Below are 21,208 nucleotides of genomic sequence, written 5' to 3'. Positions count from 1 at the left end.
TTAGAATTATTAAAATATGATATTACTAATATAATAGTACCAATATGAAATACTATTAAGGCTATTTATTAAATAGTACTTTATTTAAATACTATTTAAACGAATGTGTAAAAAATAAATGTTCATCTGTTCGTCATTAACATTATTTAAAAATTAATCAACAAAGTAATATTGGTTTTTACTTCCTTGTACGAAGTAAAGGAAGTATTGTGATCTCGAAAAATGTCGGTTTCCAGATTTCAACGGAAATATCCATTTTGACCATCCCTGAATCCATTTTGACTAGTTTCGACGTGACCTCTGTAGGTACGTTATATCTCGCATAACTCAAAAATGATTACCCGTAGGATGTTGAAATTTTGGATTTAGGGCTGTTGTAACATCTAGTTGTGCTCCTCCTGTTTTGATTCAATATTGCAATAGACCGGACCGAAAGTGTCCAAAAAAGAGCCCAAAATCAAAACAAATTTGGATTTTGGACTTTTTCTTAATTGCAATAATAAGCCCTCATTGAGAGCTTTTCAACGAAATATCATAAGTAGTGCTTATTTTCAGTGGTTCCAGAGTTGTAGCCAAATAAAATACTAATTAGTGAAATATTTGGATCTTAGGGGAAAGCACATAGGTTCGAATCAGATTTCATCTGCTTTATTTTGAACTTTTTTTTTTTAATTTAAATATATTGATTTATTAATAATTGTTAACCTCTGATTGTAAAATAAATTTACAATAAATAATAATAAAAAAAAAAAAAATCAGAAGTTATTAGTGAAATAACATTTTATGTACTTTTAAAAAGTGTGTATGTAATTTAATAGGCGTATAAGGAAGTCATGTGGTGTCGATATCAGATTTTTTTTTTGTTTTAATTTAATACTTTTTTAAGTTGACTGAAAAATGTTAGTGTTAGATAATCTATAAATAAAGATAAATATTAAAAATGAAAAAACACGACTTCCAAAAAACGAAAAAAATTACTCTAGTATAGGATAATTAAAAAGCGTGTGGGTGACAGATTTGTATACATCTAACATTAGTAACATTTTTTTTCAGATTTTTCAGATTTATTTAAACATATATATATATATATATATATATATATATATATATATATATTATAGTCTATGGCACTCCCGGTAACGTAATGATTCCAATGCGGGGTCATAAATCTAGATCGGTTCAGTCATTGAGCTGCTACGGTGGAACATACATCAATACACCCTAATTACATTACACTCCATTTTGCGCAGTCTTGTAAAAATATAAACTATTTAAGCACTTTATCGTTGGCCGAATTATTAATCTTTGTGTAAAGCTAAAATAGTCCTGGTATCTGATTATTTATATTTTTTCTGTAGAAATAAAAGTATTCGTTTTTACAAGTTTGAAAATTTGTAAATACGAATATAAAAGAATGGATAGAATATGTTAGAATTTTTACTTCGCTAAAAATCTGTCTATATGAATAATATTTATTAGAACTAAACAATGATCTGACGGTCCAGTTTTATTATTTCTTACAAATTGTTTTTATGACTTTTGAAGAAGTCCAGTATTTAATAATTTATTTTTGTGTTGGGGAGGGAGGTGGAAATGAAATTTACGTAAGGTGTGTCAGGCTCTCGCTGACGGTATTACCAAACCGACGTCAGCAAACTACCGTCTAATACAAGTCCTCTTTCTACTAGGACTCAGCCTGGAACAATTTTATACATTATTTCGGACTGAATCCTCCTATCCTAGCCTGAAAAGGCCGCCATCTAGTTTCAACCAGGCTCAGGACGATCCAGGTCGCCTTTCTTGGCCCAAAATCTGCTCAGATCCCTCAGCAAAATCGCAACCACATTGTGGGGGACACAGAGCATCCGTCTCATTCTGCCGCCCACCGAGCACAAGCGAAAAAGATGTGCTTGGCGTCGCTGAGCAGATTCTATGGACTACGTTACTTCAACTAATTCACTTTTTCAGTCTCTTTATTTTGCACCATTTCCTTCATTGTTTACCTGCATTTTTTTCTTTCTTCTGTCCACGTATACTGCTTTCGTTGTTTTTTTTTTGTCCTTGGAAACTGTGTTGTTTTGTAATTTCTTTATTAGCGGTTAATGTTCTTTGATATCTTCTTTGCTATTTTCAGTTCTTCCATGTGTTTTTCAATTTCTCTGATCCAGTTATTGATTTTTAAGTTTTAAACTATGTAAATAGCCTGTTAGTGTTAATTATTTGTAGATGGCTGTAGAAGTGGATTCTTCTTTTTCTAATAATATTCGATGTTTCCTCTACGTTCATTTTATGCTTACTGTATTCTTCTCGGTCTTTGATGGGACCGGATTTTGTGCTTTTGTTTGTAGTTTATTGATAATAAGTATCATGTAAAATATTAGACAATCAACGGCATGTAGAACTTCCAGACGAACGAATGTAGAGTTGTGTCTTACTTTAACATTCGATGATATTGATTTCTTACTGTTATGTTCTTAGTTAATTGATAGGCTAGTTCCTTTCAATTAATTTTTCACCTGAGACTCCCTTTTCAGAAACGCTGACTTCAATTACAACCAATAGGTATTTGAGTTCTTCGGTTTTTTAAATTTTACCCTATGCCGTTATTTGTTTTTTTGCCAATTAAATAATTAATTGGTAATTAAATAAAAATTAATTAACGAACCCCTGTATTTCATAGCTTTCCTTGTGTAATCTACTAAATTAAACCAGATAATAATCTCATTTTGAAATATTTACAATTTTTACTCTACATGAGTAATTTTTCCAGATCATTGTATTCTGATTTCCATCTGTGCTGTGCACTTCCCCATAAAGTGAATATAATATTATCTTCCTAGTGGATATTCCAAATAGAGCAAATATAAATACACTCATCCCTACGCGAGATGTAATTTAGAGCCAGCATGGTGTTCCTTCATTTAAATAGAAAATTCTTTATTGTTTTTATCATAATACAAATCACACTTCTTAAATCTGTCTCAAATTTATTGTACAAGGAATGAAATTTTAATGTTGTAAAACGATCCATCCATTTCCATTTTTTCTATTTGGTTTAATCGGACTATCACTCCAGAATGTAATTTTATACGTATAGTGACAAACTGTTAAGCAGGCCTAGATAGTATTTTTTTTAGCAGGCTTACAAAGTATTAAAGATTTTTTTTTAGTTTTTATTCACAAAATGTTTTTACAAGTATTATAATTTTCATAATAATATTTTATTTTTGAAGTAAGAATTTATTTTATGCATCTGATGATTGACAGATGTCAAAATATTCTTATATATCCATAAACCTCATGGCTGCGGAATTGTTATATATATCAACATTTACGAGATTTTTTCCCATGCTAAATTATCACATGACTACAATATTCAATGGGAGTAAAAGTAGATATTATATATATATATATATATAATAATTATGCTAAACTGAGTGTGTGATTAAACTGTTTATATAAAAAAATAAGCCCCTACATATGCGCAGATTGGAGGAGAATATGGCCCTCAGAGATAACACGGTTTTTATTCTCTTTCTTTATTATTGAATATAACAAAGTACTCTTTTTTAAATATTTACTTTCGTATATCTTATGAATTGTTAATTTACGCTAGGCTGTAGCCCAAATATAATTCTATGGCAGTTTACGTAGTAGTTTCAATTTTACCTCTTGTATTATAGTGTCTTTAATTCTAGTTTAACAAAGGTTTAAATTACATACATAAGGGATTTAATTCTAGTTAAGTGAAACTAATTTTGCAATCCTGCAGGATCAAGCAAAATAATATTATTTTATTTTTATTTCTTTTTCAACTTAATGGCGTTTTCATCCTGCATGCTAACAACAGCGTACGATACCTAGGGCTGCATCTGGATTGCCGTCTGACGCGTTGGATTCATGTCAGAGAGAAAAGGACGCTGCCTAATATTAAGTTCAGGTAGATATCCTGATTGTTAGGCAGGACAACTATCATTACCTTATAAGAAATTTCTGCACTCAGCGGTCCTGAAACCAATCTGTACCTACGGAATCCAACTATGGGGCAAGATAAGTGAAACTATCATCGAACGTACAGCAGTTCTAGGACAAATTATTCAGAAATGTAACAGAAGAGCCGTGGTTTGCGAAAAACATTGAAATACACGATTATTTGGAATTGCCAACTGTTCGAAAGGAAATACGGCGATTCGGTACAAGATACAAAATGAGACTGAACAAACATGTGAACTGGCTCGCGGTTAACCTCCGGGATGACAGAGAGAACGTATGTATGTATACATATACAGTTCTTTGAGGAATTTCAATAGAAACCCCTCTCTGTATGTCATTTTTTTCAAATTTACTTATGGTTCCACTGAATTGGAATCGATTGTATATTAAGCACTGCAGCAAAAAAAAGAAAGAAAGAAAATACTGTCAAAAAATGTAATTTTTAAATATCTTATAGCTCAAATTTCTTTCCGAATGAAATCTTACTTTTATTAATAGAAAAATAGTACTGTTTAATGTCTTTCTTATAACACCGGCATCAAACATATCATAATATAAAAAACTATATTAAAACTAGTATCACAACATTACTTAGAACTAGTATCACAGCAAAAACTATCATTAGAAACTTACAGTAAAATAATATCGTAGTAGGAAATTTAAAAATGAAATATACTTTATTGAAAAAGAACAGCAAAAAATAAATAAAATTTAAATAAATAGACAAAAAAAATTTAACGAAGTCTGAGAGGAGTGTAAAAGATCTCTTCTGGGGTAACAAAACAATTTGAAAACGAAGAATAAAATCGTAATAATTATAATAATGCCCCGGATAAGTCCAACCCCACGTCCGTGCAATAACATTTACGCACACGTCTGGGGTGTGCAACGACATGGTACTTCAGTACCTTCGCTTACGTCAGCCAACAGGGCGGTGGTCTTCTTCAGGAGCTCCCCTGTGGAGTATTGGATTGGCGGTCTGATGCGCAGGCTGCATTAACTTCTGCAACTTCATTAAAACCGAAGGATGTGATTGAAGAGCCAGCACCGGCGTTAGCAAGAATGGTTGAACATATTGTGAACGGCAAACTTGGATATCGTCCAACCAGAGAAAGCAGTCCAAGCAGAGAAAACAGGAGAAGAAAACAGCAGATGATAAGGAAAAGTGTTCGTCTCCTTTGAAGAATGAACCTTCGACCGTTTCCAAGGTGAAGGACATTGAAAGCAAAATAGACAAGAAACCTGAAGCCAGTGGAAATTGCAAAAATCCCCACGCAGGGAACTGAGAAAATAGAAATAAAGATATTGGGAAAGGAAGACTAACAAAAAAAAAAAAAAAATAGAGCCTGTAAAAGCGCGGAAGCCAATAAGTGAAAAGGCGAGGACTTCAGCCGCCCCATATGTTCTAGCGGTGAGTGCACCTAGTCTGGACTATGATGTACTTCTCACCGCGTCGCAGGAGCCGGTGTTGTCTGATGCCGGCAGCAGGAGACCCTCCGCGATTTTCGTCGAGGGATCTGTGGATTCCATTTCTGAGGCCTCAGATACCATGGAATTTGACATCAAGGCCTTTAGGAAGATGGAGAAGAGAACTGTAAAAGGATGGCCTAAGGGGGAAGCCTGAACGATAGCAAGAAAAATGAAATTAAGTAATTCTATTCGTGTGATGTTGCAGCATTTAAATATTTGACAACATTTCATTGGAAATGGTTTAAGTGTTGTAATGTGTAAGGTTGTAGTGATTTTAGGAGACAAGGACCTTTTACAGCCCCTTGCCATGTTGTGTTCCTTCTGGGGTTTTGTAATATACCTTGACAGTCTATTTCTGGATGATTTGTTATGACAACTAGTCTACCGACTATGTCGCTCGTGTTTTTAACAGGGTGGGAAAAGTAATTTTTCTTGTTTTTTCTTTTAATGTGGAAGGGGCTAATGACCGTAGCAGTCCATGCACCTAAAACTTAAAAAAAAGTAAAAAAAAAATTAATAATAGTAAAATTAAATACTAAAAATTTTATCATTTTAACAAACAAATACAATACGAATAACAAATGACAATTTATTCTTGAGTTTTAAATCCTAGTTAATATAGAATGTCCTTCTAACCAACAGAAGATATAAGATATTTTTTCATGGCCTATAATCTTAGACCACATTTCATAGACAAAGGACTCTGTTATGGATCCCAATTTAAAAAAAATGTATATTATATATCCTGGAAGACGGTTTATCATACGGTTAAATCATTCACTAACTCGATACCAATTGTTTGAGCGTTTCATACAACAAACACGAAATACCGAGATAAATGAATTATTACAAATGCTTCGATACGCTTGCATTATTAGGAAATTCAGTAAATTTTTTGTTGCAGAAAAATAATCGCGGCATCTGGCTTAGTTGTAATCTATTATTATTATTATTATTATTATTACAACTGAATTTCTCAGTGATTTCTATTAACGCAATAATTGATTGTATAAATTTCCTTATTGAATTCTTTCAACAGATTTATTTATTTACTTTGCATTTTATTTTAAAAAGAAAGAAAAAAACACGATTTGTTATTCAATAATTATGTGGTAAGTAATGAATCAATATCAGTTTCATTTTTCTGAAATTTACTACTACTTTTTTCATAATTATTATGATATAAAAGTAAGGAAACACTGAAACTATCTTGTTATTATTTTTTGAACTTACATTTGCATAAATTATTTATTCGATATACAAACTCACAAAAATATAAATATTTACAAATTCAAATATGCACACGGGTAAAAATATAGACAAATACATTTATTACATACATCGGTAAGAAGTTAACGAAAAAATTCCTTTATTTTATTTTTGGTAGTAAATAAATAAAAATATAATAAATATATATATATATTTATATATATATATATATTTTTAGAATATTTTGTTATATTCTATTGCAATAAGTATTAAGAAATTATATTTAATTAATTAACCGACATCAAAGAAAAAGGCAGTTCTAGAATGACCAGTATATGTATATATATATGTATATATATTTTTTTAGAAGTTTGCGCTAGGTTAAAAAACAAAAAAAACAGTAAACCCTCGAAACCTTTTTTGGCGCCAAATTAAAAAAAATTCTTAATTTAAATTAATAATGTAACATTTTCATTTGTCTTTTAGTGTGTTGGTATTGGTGCATTTTATTATTTTTATAAATTGTAAGCCACAAGTCTGATTTACTATTTCTGATAGTAATGATCTTAATTATACAATTAATCCCGTTGGTGAACAAAATTAATTAATCATTGGTTAGACTAAATGTCATTTTTTCATTTTGCTTAGCAAATTGATATGCAACATTAAATTGGAATGAATGAAGAAGAACAAACTACTCACTCCTCATTTTTACTAGTAAGCATGACATAGAAAGCTTGTTATTCTTGAAAAAATGGTTGTCATTTTTTTAAAGTACCTTGTGACTCAAGTATCTTTTCTTTTTCCTGTTTAGCCTCCGGTAACTACCGTTTAGATAATTCTTCAGAGGATGAATGAGGATGATATGTTTGAGTGTAGATGAAGTGTAGTCTTGTACATTCTCAGTTCGACCATTCCTGAGATGTGTGGTTAATTGAATCCCAACCACCAAAGAACACCGGTATCCACGATCTAGTATTCAAATCCATGTAAAAATAACTGGCTTTACTAGGACTTGAACGCTGTAACTCTCGACTTCCAAATCAGCTGATGTGGGAAGACGCGTTAACCACTAGACCAACCCGGTGGGTTGTGACTCAAATATCTGGTCTTCTATAATGTTACGTACATGTCTATTATGTACATACTTATATTTTGTTACAAATATTATCAAATTTAAGATCCCAAATATTACTATCATTTTAATAATAACCCAACTGTTATTATTAGATAAATTGGGGGGAGGGGATATTATTACTTTTTTTACTCCTTAGCGTATTTTTAGGGAGCGTATTTTTTACTCCTTAATAAGTTGAGGATTGTTTGTTTGTCTAATTAATTTTTTTAAAATATGTTGTTATTAACTATTTTCTCTTATATTATTATTGTTTTTTTCAGAATACAAATACATTTGATTAATGTACTGTAATTATAAAAGCTGCTATGTGCGAACACGGATCACCACCTGATGATAAACTACATTCTAACACTACTGAAAATGTAAGTTAAAACAAATATCGGTTAATAACAGTCTTAATCTAATCACTGTAATTTATTTTATATATATATATTTTGAATGTTTCAGGAATTCGTCTTACTTTATAATCGCATTCCTCTCATCAAAATAAAAAAAAAACTTATATAAACGCCTGGAAATGCTTTGTTTCGAATTACGAATAACTAAAGATCTGCCCTAATTTTTGTTCTTAAGGATAAATAATTCTGTACTAAAACTCTACAAACACAAAAAATTAGCAATATTAGTGAGCAAAATTAATAAATTTTATGCACAATCTTACATGAAAAATCTGTATTTAAAAAATGGGTTCCAGAACTGTATCTCCAATAATTTCCAAAAAAAATTGTTATAAAATCAAAAAATTGAAATCGAAAAGCAAGTATTTTCTTTTAGATCAAATATAAAGTTACTAACTACTACATTAAATTACCATTAATAAAATAAAAATTCAAAACAAAATTTGTTCTGAATTTAATCTGAAAAAAAAAATGGTGTAGTTAAAATCAATAAAAACAGATTAAAATGTAAAATACAATAAAAATACATTTTTTATTGTAAACTAAAAAAAAAAAAAAAAACAACAAAAAAATTATGAAAATCTTACATTATATATTACTTCTTTGCGCGCATGCTTGAGTGTATGTAAAACTCTGGCCTCTATTTTGCTTAATCTTAGAAAAGGTGTCGTAAAGACTTAGAATTTTGCTTGTATTTGGTATTCAAGATTCTAAATTTTTGAAAAATAATTCGTCTACGAACTGGAATGATACGAATATATGTATTTAAATAAAAACTATTTTTTTCTTTCTTTTATTCTATTACGCTAATTTTTTTTATGTATTACTTTAAAATTAAAAAAAAGTTTTTTTTTATAATAAATAATAAATAAATTCAATGTATAATAAATTTACAATCAATTTATAAATAAAATCTGATTATATAGCAGTTGTAAAATATGATGACCGTTTTGCTTACAGATAGAAGAATAATAAGATGAATACAAAAATGTATTATACTAGTTATTCTAACAGTATTACCAACTTAACTTAAATAAACATTCAATTTTCAATTACATATTCAATATTAGTTAGTAAATTGAATATTTTCATAATCGATTTAATGGATCATGAATTGTATGAATATTTGTATATGAATAATTTTTTTAAATGTTTTAATTCATAGTTCCTAGAATTATTTTGTAAAATATTTTAAATTACAATCTGTATTAGTAATACATATGTTTATACTGGTAATACATATGTTTATTTCTAATTTACTGATACAGTATAATTGGTAATTTAAAGTTAGGCTTATTTTTTAAAGCCACTCGCTAAGTTCATTAAACATGCTGTTTTCACTGACATGTTTTTTAAATTTTAAAGTCCTCTCAATGTTGTATTGACTATGAATAGAATCGTTTTTTTCCTATTGTGATGCAAGATTTTATTTATGCTTTTTGCAAGTGTTATTCTTTTTTTGTAATAATGATCCTTTGATGGTGACGTAATATTTCGAGAAACCTTTCAAAAAGATTTGGAAAGTAAACTATTATACTTTATATTTTGATAGTTCATTACTTTTTAATAATATTTTTGTTTAAATTTTTTTGTTTTATATTTTATCCTCTTTTAATGAACGCAATTAAGTAATGCAACTTCTCCCTTTTTAAATTAATTTATTTTCAATTAATTATCTAAATTTTCTCTGCACTTAAGTGACAGAGGTTGCGTTATATTTAAATACCTTTAATATTATATAAGCGTAAAATATTTCTTTCTACCTCTTTTCGTATTTTTATTCTTTCATAATAATTGCTTATGTAATACGTTAATTCTGGTATTTCCGTTGTAGTTTAACAGGTTGACTGCCATGAGACATCAAATGATGTTTCCGCCAGTTATCCATTATTGCTATGAGACATCATTTCATGTCTCAGTTTCGCAATCCAATACTGCTATGAGACATCAAATGATGTCTCAGTGTAATGTCGCACTTAAGATGCAATGTAATTGTTTATTTTTGTTTTTTTTTTAATATAAAATTACATATTATTTTAAAGATAAAGTTCTGTATATTTTTGTGTTGTATATAGCACAGAATTTTTCTTTAAATTTGAAATTAAAGAATGGTTTTTTGGAAAAAAGGCAAATAAAAGCAAAATAAATATAATCGATAAGTGTTGTAATAAAATGTAAATTAATTTTAGTTGTTTACTGACAAAGCTTAGTTAGATTTTATTATCAAGTACTCTTAAAAATATTAAATAAAAATTTCACTTTAAAAATCTCAGTTCAAAGTATAATTGTGAATAAAATGTGATTTTATTACACAGGAGAGTAACTTTTAGTAATTTATGTTAAAAAAATTATAGCAATTAATAAAAATAGTCTTCAAACAATTCTGGAGTTGTAGAATTAAAAATAAATACAATCAGTTGTTAGTAAGTAAAATATATTATAATTCAATTAAAATATGTTAAAAATACTGAGACATCAATTGGTGTCTCTTTATCCACGGTTTCTATGAGAAATCAATTGTGTCTCACTTTATTTTTTTAATATCTGGTGTTCGACTTCTACAAATCAAATTTTCTATCAATAACTTAAAGTTTCAACATGAAAGTAATAAAAAATGCAAAAAAAAAATAGAAGCAATAGGGGTCATTTTTAAGTTTTATCAGGCCAGCAGTAATGGCATTGTTAAGTATATTGCCGTGGCAGTCAACCTGTTAGTGGTTTAATAATTAAAAGAACAGAAAAATAAAGCTATACAGTCACCTTAAACCAGTTAATAATAATTATTTTTATAATATTAAATGAATAAACAATATTATTTGCATTTAAACTTAATTGTGTTAGGTAAAACAACCGAAGACTATTTTTACTGTTTTTTTTTTTTTTTATTTTTTTTTAATATATCTATCCCAATAAATAATACGTATGATGGGTTTTCAGGATTCATATTTAGTCAGATTTTTATTAATTTATTGATAAAAAATTCTGTAATATATAAAAATACTTTTATTTAAGAAACCCTTTCTTTTTGTTTCATAAATCCTAAAAAGAGCCTCTTTGTAAAAGCTTTTATTTAACTCTCTTTAGAAATAACCAAATCTTGCAACTGCTATATCTTTTGATCTATCGTATGAAAATAAATGAAATTTGATACTTGTATGTAACTTCGATGACAATACAGCACTACGGTGTCGGAATTTGATATGACCCCCCCCCCCGGCCCGATGTGCTACCACTAGGCTAAATTCATGCATTTAGTTGAACATTTTCATTTCTCATGAAGTATCGTATGAAAATGATTGAAATTTGGTACACGTATGTAACTTCGATGTGTAAAAATAAATATTTTTACTTTTTAGTCTTAATAAACAAACAAACTTGAACAAACAATAATATTCAGATATAAATATTATTAAGAATATTTTTTTTGGATGTAAAAAATTTATTGTTCATTAAGACAAAAAAAAATTAAAAGTAAAAAATTAAAAAAAAAAAAAAAATACAAAAATATATTTGATTACATATAAAGAATTATTTAAAAAAAAAAGTGTGGCGCAGTTTTTATAACAATCTTTTCGAATAAGTATTTATAGACATTTGCTGCATTTTAAAATATATTTTTTGTTTAATGAGGTTGTTTAGTATATGTATATACTTTATTTATCTGTAATAAAATAACTCAAGTTTTAATTCTTTGATGATTCAAATTTGCACCGAAATGACCTTTAAGGGTTAATAAGATTAAAAATAAGAATTAAATTTAGAATTCTTAAACAAAGTTATTACATTTTGACGGTAATCTGAAAAATTAATTATTATAATTGTAATCGTAAATATGAATTCATTAAATAAAAATTCATAATTAATTAAAATGAAACTTTTAGTGGAAAGAGTGCGTTCAATTTGGCTTAGATTACAAGAAAAATTCAAAGATGAACTTCAGAAATTCAACTATGTGAGAACACGTACAAAGAAAGCGAGTGGGTGCATTTTCCCAGATTGTTACTTGTAGCTAGTCAATCTCAACTGGAGAGGTTCCAGCAGACCTTTCCGCCTCCTCGCGTTGTTATTGAAAATGAAAATGAAGATTAATTGTTGTAATAATAAATCTTGTGTTGTTTTAAATAAATTATAAAAACTGAGCCACACTTTTATTTAACTAAATATTTTCATTACTTTTAATTTTAAAATTTAATAATTATTACATTTATTTATTGGTTATTTATTAGATATTTATATAATTTATATTTTACTTTTCAGTGCATTTTTATATTTGTTAATATATTATATTTTTTGTTTAAAATTCTCAATTTGATTTAATTCTTATTTTTTACTTTTTAGAGGGTTTTTCTAATTTGTTTCCTTTTTTATTAATGTTAATATTAATATTAGTTAAATAAAAGCTTTTTTAAAAAATAATTTTTTATATGTAATCAAATATATTTTTATAATTTTTGTAATTTTTTTTTGTTTTTTTTGTGTTTTTTTAACTTTGATTGAGAAGCTTTTAATTTGGCTAATTATAACTTAAGAAAATCCATAAACAGATTTTTGAATTTTAAATGGTTGTTGATAATAACGTTTTTATTAATGAATCTATTGAATCTCAAATTGATTTTATATTTATCCACAATTAACTTTTTTTTACTACTTTTTTTTTAATATTAATGTAAATTAGTTTGACAGAGAGTGTCTTTGTTCATCTGAGATGTATAAAACAGATAAAATATAATTTCTTTATTAGTTTCCATATAAATAAAGCATGCGGATTTCCCGGGAGATGTTGATCGAACTTACATTTGGTAAAATTTCCTATTTCACTTCATATTTCCTTTATCGGCCGTTTTGTGAGTTTTTTTTTTTGAGAAAAATATATATCTTAAGAACGAGTTAACTCACCAGATTGGTCTAGTGGTAAACTCATCGTCGTAAATCAGCTGATTTCGAAGTCGAGAGTTCTCAGGTTCAAACACTACTAAATGTAGTCTCTTTTATTAGGATTTGAATACTAGATCGTGGATACCGGTATTCTTTGGTATATACACACGCATTCTTTGGCAATTAACCAGACGTCTCAGGAATGGTAGGGGTGAATTTGTTCAAGACTACACGTTTACCAGTACAAGTTACATTACACTGATAAGTTGATGACTTTGGTTGTTCATACGACTGTAAATAAAAATATAATATAAAAAAAAACGAATTGAGATATATTAATGAAATTTATTGTACATACGTCAACAGTATTTTCTATTAATAAATAAATTTGAAAATTTTTCCTTTAAAATTTAAAAATATGGCGGCCATTTTAATCTTTTAATTTTTATTATTAATAGCTTCTTAAATATTAGTTTGATCGAATTATGTTTTTAAATAAAATGTTAAGCCTTTTATTATAAATAAAATGATCATTTGTTAAAATCAGCTGATGTACAGCGCTCATGTAGCTGAAATTGTAAAAGTAAACTGTAAAAATTATATACAATGAAATTTTTTTTCACGCATAAGTTTTGTGTACATTAATGTGACATTTACTACATGAAATTTTTGTTCTTTTTTTATGTCCTGAATCAGTCCCTTAATCTTTTCTAACACCTAACACAATGAAAAAAGTTCTGTTTAAAATCGTATCACTTTTCCGATCCAGTTTGTATGTTTAATTTTTCTTTAAGTTTAACTTCTGTGTTAAATTTTACCAGAAGTTAATAACAAAAATTTTCTAAGAATTAAATTTTCTACAAAGTTAACTAGAAATTTTTATTTGTTATCGGTAAATAAACAAAGTTATTTTATTTCAAATCTAAAAAAGTGCATTTTTCGACAAAACCTTTCCGTGTTTTATCCCATTTTTCTTAAAAATTAAGTGAGATAGAAATATGGGATCACAATTCAATTTAATTTCAATTTCTTAGAACAAAAACCATAAGGAAACACCAAATTTATCCTTCGATTTGTACCCCAGCACGGTTTATTTTCACAGAAGGAGTAAAAAATTAGGGCTAAATGTTTCGCGAGCCGAATCTCGCTAACGAACCGTTTTTTTGACGTAGGTATGAAATTTTTTCTTATTTTTGGCTATAGAATCATTTACCGAGAGATTTCCGTGCAATTTGGAATGACCTATATTATGTTATTTTTTCATAATGAATAATCTTTTTAAATTAAAGATCTAGCTTTTGGATTTTGTAGATTATAATCATTCAGAATAAGAATTTTCGGGATCATATTTGTATACGTACTTTATGAAAAACTATCATTTCCTAGATATTAACTAAAACAAAATATTTAATTGCATAACATCATTTTTATTATTTGTAAATTCTTAATTAATAATGATTAAAAATAACGAAAAATTATGTGATGAAACCATTTTAAGTTTTATGTATATGAAAACTTCATATATACAGAAATAGAGAAATGTTTTGAATGTAGAACAGAGCAGAAATGGTTAAATAATAAACCAGTTTAATAATTGCACTTCCTTTTAATTTAATTTAAACAGTAAATATAACTACACTAGTCGCAAAAGAATGTTGTTTGTCGTACTATACTGTCTGTGTATTACATATAAAATATATATATTGTTTTAATAATTTAATAGAAAACAGTAACCTGTTAGCTCACAATAGAAATTATGTTACATTATTATTATTATTATTATTATTATTATTATTACGTAAAGAAATATGATATAATTAATTTAATTAAAATTAAACTCAAAAATGTTATAAAATCTAACAAAACTTGTCGAATCTTGTTAAGATGAACTAGTTTTCTTTCTTTCTTTTATTTTATATTTTTAAACCGTTAAAAAAACTATTACATAATTTGTGATTTACTAGTAACTTTTTTATTATTTTTTCTAATAAGTTATAATTTATTTTTTAGATTGGCGGTTTATGTTCGTATTTTTTATTTTATTTTGTTGTCTTTACTTTAATAATTGTGGTTAAATCGTAATATTTTTATGAAAAAATGTTCAGTTTTATTTGTTATTAGAAATGAAGTGTTGTGGATTTCTAAGATTATTCATTCATAGTTGTATTACAGTTCCGTTGATAGAATATTGTGTTTATTTAAACTTTTTTTTTTCTTAAATATATGCTTAGCGTACTAAGCATATATTCTTTGATTAAATTTCAGAAATTACTTTAAAAAAAGTAACATTTTTTAAGATAACATATTGAGATACGGTATGTTTTCATTAGTCTTATTAGAATTGTTATCTGTTTCTTGATTTTTAAGTAATTCAAGATGACTTTGAGAGTAAATTTAATTGTAGGACAAAATTGTCGTTGTGGGATCGGGTATGTATTAAAAACGGGTCGAACAAAATACCATAGAATTTTTTTTTACGGTAAACAAATAAGTAATATTTTGACACATAAGGTAATTTTAAGCTATATAAAAACGTTGAGAATTTTGAGCGATAACTTCACGTTTTCCCTTTTTTGAAAATTTTTATTTTTGTAATTTTTTTTCTCTAATGTACGTTGAAATCAACAATAAGCAACCCTCCCTCCGTGGTCCAATGCGATGAGGATGATATGTATGACATATAAACGAGTATAGTCGGCCTGTGTCTATACGACACAGGCCGACCATTCCTGAGATGTGTGGTAAATTAAGCCCTCAACCGCCGAAGTATACCAGTATCCACTTTCTAGTATTCAAATCCGTATTAAAGTAACTAACTTACAGTATTATTTGTACATTAGAATCTTCGACTTCTGGATGACGAGTTTACCACTAGAGCAGCCCGGTGGGCTCTTTCCGTAATTTAAAACATTAACAATTTTTTTTAGAAAGCATTTGATCCATTATACTTCCAAAGAATGTATTAACATTGGTTTTTAATTTTTAATAATTCTGGGTCTACTAAGTGGAGTGCTTTTATTGGTTTTACAGTTAATTAACCTTAAGATAAACAAAAAAGGAAGATAGCGGAAAAATACTAATTTTCGATTTAATGTCGTGAAGGAAGTTAAGTCGAAGTCATTGATAGTAGTAAAGGTGTTTGACCTTTCCCTTTTGTCACGTTCCTATTATAATAGTGTATGATGTGTCTATTGATTTCATTTTTTATTTATTTTTTAATACTTTTTTTATGATGTATTGTCTTTTAGTTAATTTTTAAAATTATTTTTCGTGGTCAAAGTTTTACTTGTTCAATAATTTATTGCCACTATTATATTATCGATTTATTAATTATGTCTTCTACTTTTCATTGAATGAATGTTACTATTCAAGTGCTGAATGCAATGTAATATTTAAATAAAGTAGTAATCGTTTAGTTACGGTGCGTATCAATGAACAAATAGATTAATACCTAGTATAATAAGAGAGAAGGCTATTGCAGTCACACTTAACGTAACGATCATTAGATATCTGCGAGCAACGACTCTTTTGAAAGAAAGTAATTTTGTTTATTGAATGAAAACAACGAGCGATCTATTCGATCTAAAAATATATAACTTAGTGTTGATCTATTATAACTGTAATAGTAATACTCTGTAACATAAGAAATAGAGTGGAGCTCTGTAGACGACTATAACTCTGTGGGCGACCGATTTTTATTGTTCGTAAATAATCGAAATCGAATTCATTTAACTCATATTCATCCATTCCAATTTGTTTCACTGTTTTATATATTTTGAGGAGGTTTCTTTATGTTAGTAAAAGAATAAATAAAATGATGAATTCCAACCCCCCCCCCCCCCCCCAGTAATTATTTCTTATCTGAAGGGGGATAAAAGTTCAGACATTATCTTCTACTTTAAATTTTCTCGTGATTTTTTTTTATTAAGAATAAAATTTGTTTGAAATTTCAAAATATTTCGTAAATACTCTCTTTTTTAATGTTAACTCTTGTTTAGTGATTGAAGGTGATCTTCCATAAACGTCATTAATATTCAAATTTCATCTTTTTAATAAGAGATTTATTTTAATGTCTAACACAAAGAAAAGAAGAAAAAAAATTCTGCGCATTTCTACGCAAGAAGACAGACTTTTCGTTATTTTATTTTGTATTATAATTTTTGTCTGATTATTTTGCGCAAGAAATATGCAAAACAAAAGTTAAATGAGTAAACTGAAAGGGGTATATATTTTTTTATTTAATATTAAAATATATTTTCTGTTTATAGGAAAATTAAATTATTATAACCGTAATTTGATGAAATAATTAAAAGTAACGGAGTAGATCGTAACACAAGTTTAAACTCACTCACCACTGTGACTCATTACATAAGTGCGTATTTAAAAATACACCAATACAAAGCCAACATAACCTCAAAGTGAGGTTATGTTGTCGGTTGTCGACGTTAAATTGAGCGAAACTGAAGAGCAACTCAACCAGTCTTCATAAAATGTTCATACGCACAACTTCAGGTACACTACTACATTATATCTAACTTTCAAGGGAATTGATGTGTAGTTTTAAAGATTTTCCTGCCCAAAATTTTATACATAAACTTTTATATTTATAAGAAAATTGGATTTTAAGAGAATGGTATTTTCATAATCTTTATACCTCAAAAGGTAAGGAAAATTCTATTTCAACGAACAATCCCACCGTGCAACCGTAATACCGTACTTTCCTTAAAAAAAATCGGTAAAAAAAATACTTAAAGATTGCCAAGTGAATCAAACGGAAAACATAAATTATAAAAATCCGTTAACAAAAAATTAAATTTATCAATAAACGTATATAAAACAAAACTAATATAATCCGTGTGGTATTATATTATAAAAGGCTCCTTTGCTTTTCAAATGGAAACTTTTGGGTTGAAAACTTGTCAGGGTGAGTAATTTTTCATGCTTAAAAAAATTATACCTATTATCACGAAAAATAAACAGAATAGGGATAATTAGATATTGTTCTCTTCTTGCCAACAACATTAAGTAAATGAATTATTTGATAAATTCTATTGTTTTTTTAAAGTATAAATAAATAACTAATTTTCCACCGTTATTATTTCTAATCTAAGAAGGAGGCAAAATCCCCTTTGTAAAGATAAAAAAAATTGATTTGCTGACAGCAATGTGAAAGATATATTAAAATCCACAACTCATTTTAACAAAATTGATACATATAGCAAGTTAGTCACATTTCAACTACGTCATTACTTAGAATACTGAAAAATCTACTACATACTGGTTAATATTTTCAGCACAACGACGTAGTCATGAAAAATAAATTACTTAAACATTATCTAATGGTTATATTAGAATATTAGAGCAACGATTCTCAACCTTTTTAGCCCCACGATCCTCCAAAAGAAAAAATATATCTAATGAATATTTGACGACCCCTCCCAATCACAACCCACTGAAATCTAGTTAAAAGTATTAACTGCGGCTGTTTTTTAAACTATGCGATGAAACGGGCGAAAGGAAAAAATACCGGATTTTCCATACAGATGTCAGGTGGTTATCGCGGAGAAAGGTGTTAACCCGGTTATTGGAATTGCGAGATGATTTTTCTTATTTAAATGACTTGAGAGTGAATTTACAAGGTCGTGATAATAACATTTTATCAGTAACTGACAAAGTTCATGGTTTCATTAAGAAGCTTGGTATATGGATTATTCGCCAAAAAGTTTGATAATTCCACTAATTTTGATTAAATTGAAAAAAAAAAATGAATGAAGAAGATGCTATTATTCACCACAGTTTGGATAGCTTGAAGATGCATTTACGTGATCTAAAAATTCCGTTGGCGGAGTATTTTCCAAAAAATAAAATTGATTTCTCGAAGAGATGGGTACCGAATCCATTTAGCGAAAAAGTTGTTGCAGCAACTAAATTACCAGTTGAAATTCACTACCAGCTCATCGAAATGTCTGTCAATAAAACTTTACAACGAAACTTCAAATCTGAAGATGTAGATACGTTTTGGCTAACTCGTCAAAGTGAATATAAAATTTAGTCACAGAAGAATTGAATATATTCAACTCTTTCGCGCCACGTCTTGCCTCAGTGAAAAGGATTTTTCGTTTGTGATCGCGCTAAAAACTAAATATAGGAATCGTCTTTTATTACTTGAAAACAATCTGCTTTTGTGTGTTTCTATCTTAGATCCACGTATGGAGAAACGTTTAACTGAAAAACAAACACAACCATCTCATTAATTTATTCTCTTTATATGTGTAGTTATAATGTAAGTAAAATGTTTGTAGAGTAATAAATGATTTTTTTTCTCATAAAATGATTTCATTATTTATGTGTAAAGTTGCAGGTTAATTTCGCTATCCACCTTTCATATCACCGCGACCCCAGCCTGAGAAACGCTGTATTAGAGCATCACTAGATTACATGAATCTATACGTTAATTTGCTTTTCTTCAAACGCAAATTGCAAAAGATAGCTTTTTAATGATGATCACTTTGAAGATTTCCATAGCAATTAAGTCGTTATAGATTACAAATAATGTATCTTAAATTGTGAGACAAAATTTTCAGCCATTCAATGTGTCATACAAATTTCAATCAACGCATCATAAACCATGTATTACTGGAACTGTCCGTACGGTCGTTAAAGTTCGGCTTAGTGCACTCTTTTTTTAATTAAATCAGTTTGTTTAATTACTATTATAGTTCCTACTTATTTAGAAATCCAGAAGAAAATGGCTACTTCGATTCTTTTACCGTAGAGATTATAACTGACATTTAAAAAAAAAAAAAACATATTTGGAATTCACCATACAGTCTAATAAATTCGGATGTACAAACTTCTTTAGTAACTAAAATTCCTTCTCTCATTACATGGAATTCCAGAAGTTATTTCAAATGTTAATTTATTACATTTAATTCAGAACGGATTAACTACACAAAAAACTGTTTCGTCCATTGTTGAATGGAAACACTCATCAAAAATGTCAAAAGATTTTCTAATTAAAATCCCTCCAAAAATTTTTTTTTTGATTTCGTGAATATAGAAAAAATCTACATAAATTGTATGGTTATTTAACCAAATTTTCCCTTAATAATAAATAATGCTGATAATCGAAGACAATCCGTATATTACAGCTATAATCTAAATCTTTATAATATAAAATAAAAAATTCATAAGTATTGTAATATTGCAAACGTTTCTGCCACAGAAAATGTTGTGTACGCAGCTGATATTTTCCGATTGTTCCATTAAAAATTGCATGCACCTTTAAACGGTCTATTTATAATCTTATGTATAAAAAAATTTTTATTAAGTTTTACCATTAGAAATAGTTGAAACTATCGATAATTATTCTAAAATAACAGTATTTGGTTCGTAGAAGGAGATATAATCGATAAATAATATGTATTGAATGGAAACAATTTTTATGCAGTACCGGATTAGACAACTTAAGAAAGGATTTTTGTTGGTCGCTATCTTTTATTATACGCTTCGCTTTCAGATACTATCTCTTCGGATTTATATCATTTCGGATTCATCTTTATTTTATTTTCATTATGTATTTTTCCCCTGTTTTACAGCCTAGCATATTATTTTCATCATATTTTACAATTGTTAATCTTCAGTGCCTTGAGAATTTCACGCAGAAAAAAGATAAAATGAGCAAATAATAATTACTTGTGGTTAGAACCGCAAAAATCCTTGCTCATATAATAAATATGTAGTAAGTTGATATATCTTACTATGACCTTGATTGCATCTTATGTACTTTAAATTATCCTAAAATAATATTTAATTATATCTCATCATTGTAAACATAACGACTATTATTTGTACAATCCGGAAATGTTAAAAGAATATTATTAAGGTTTACGAATGATACATTGATAATCTGTTTGAAATCGAGCAGTCCATGTAAAATGAATATTATTATTCAACAATTACGCCATCGGGTTATATCACTTCAAGTAATAATACGTAGTACCAGATACGTATACCACCTATCGGTGTGAGAAATTTTTGGGTTCCACTTTTTCAATGAAAGAAACGGTTAAATTAAATTAATTTGATATCACAAACCTCAGTATCGATATGGTAATTTTTAACA

At 28.0% G+C, this 21,208-nt stretch overlaps 1 protein-coding gene across 3 annotated transcripts in view; it reads left to right on the top strand.

The window, feature by feature from the left end:
* Cht6 (Chitinase 6) overlaps positions 1 to 21,208 on the top strand; it is a 277,698-nt gene that overhangs the window by 93,940 nt on the left and 162,550 nt on the right. For all 3 annotated transcript variants that reach the window (XM_075363781.1, XM_075363782.1, XM_075363780.1), the window contains exon 2: positions 8,071 to 8,172. In XM_075363781.1, coding sequence (XP_075219896.1) covers positions 8,116 to 8,172 — 57 coding nt within the window. In that variant the 5' untranslated portion in view covers positions 8,071 to 8,115. The remainder of the gene's footprint in view (positions 1 to 8,070; positions 8,173 to 21,208) is intronic.

This window comes from Lycorma delicatula, chromosome 4 (genome assembly GCF_047948215.1).
Source record: "Lycorma delicatula isolate Av1 chromosome 4, ASM4794821v1, whole genome shotgun sequence".
Classification (NCBI taxonomy): domain Eukaryota; kingdom Metazoa; phylum Arthropoda; class Insecta; order Hemiptera; family Fulgoridae; genus Lycorma; species Lycorma delicatula.
Note: the sequence above shows the minus strand (reverse complement) of the source record. Positions and strands in the feature narration are given on the sequence as shown.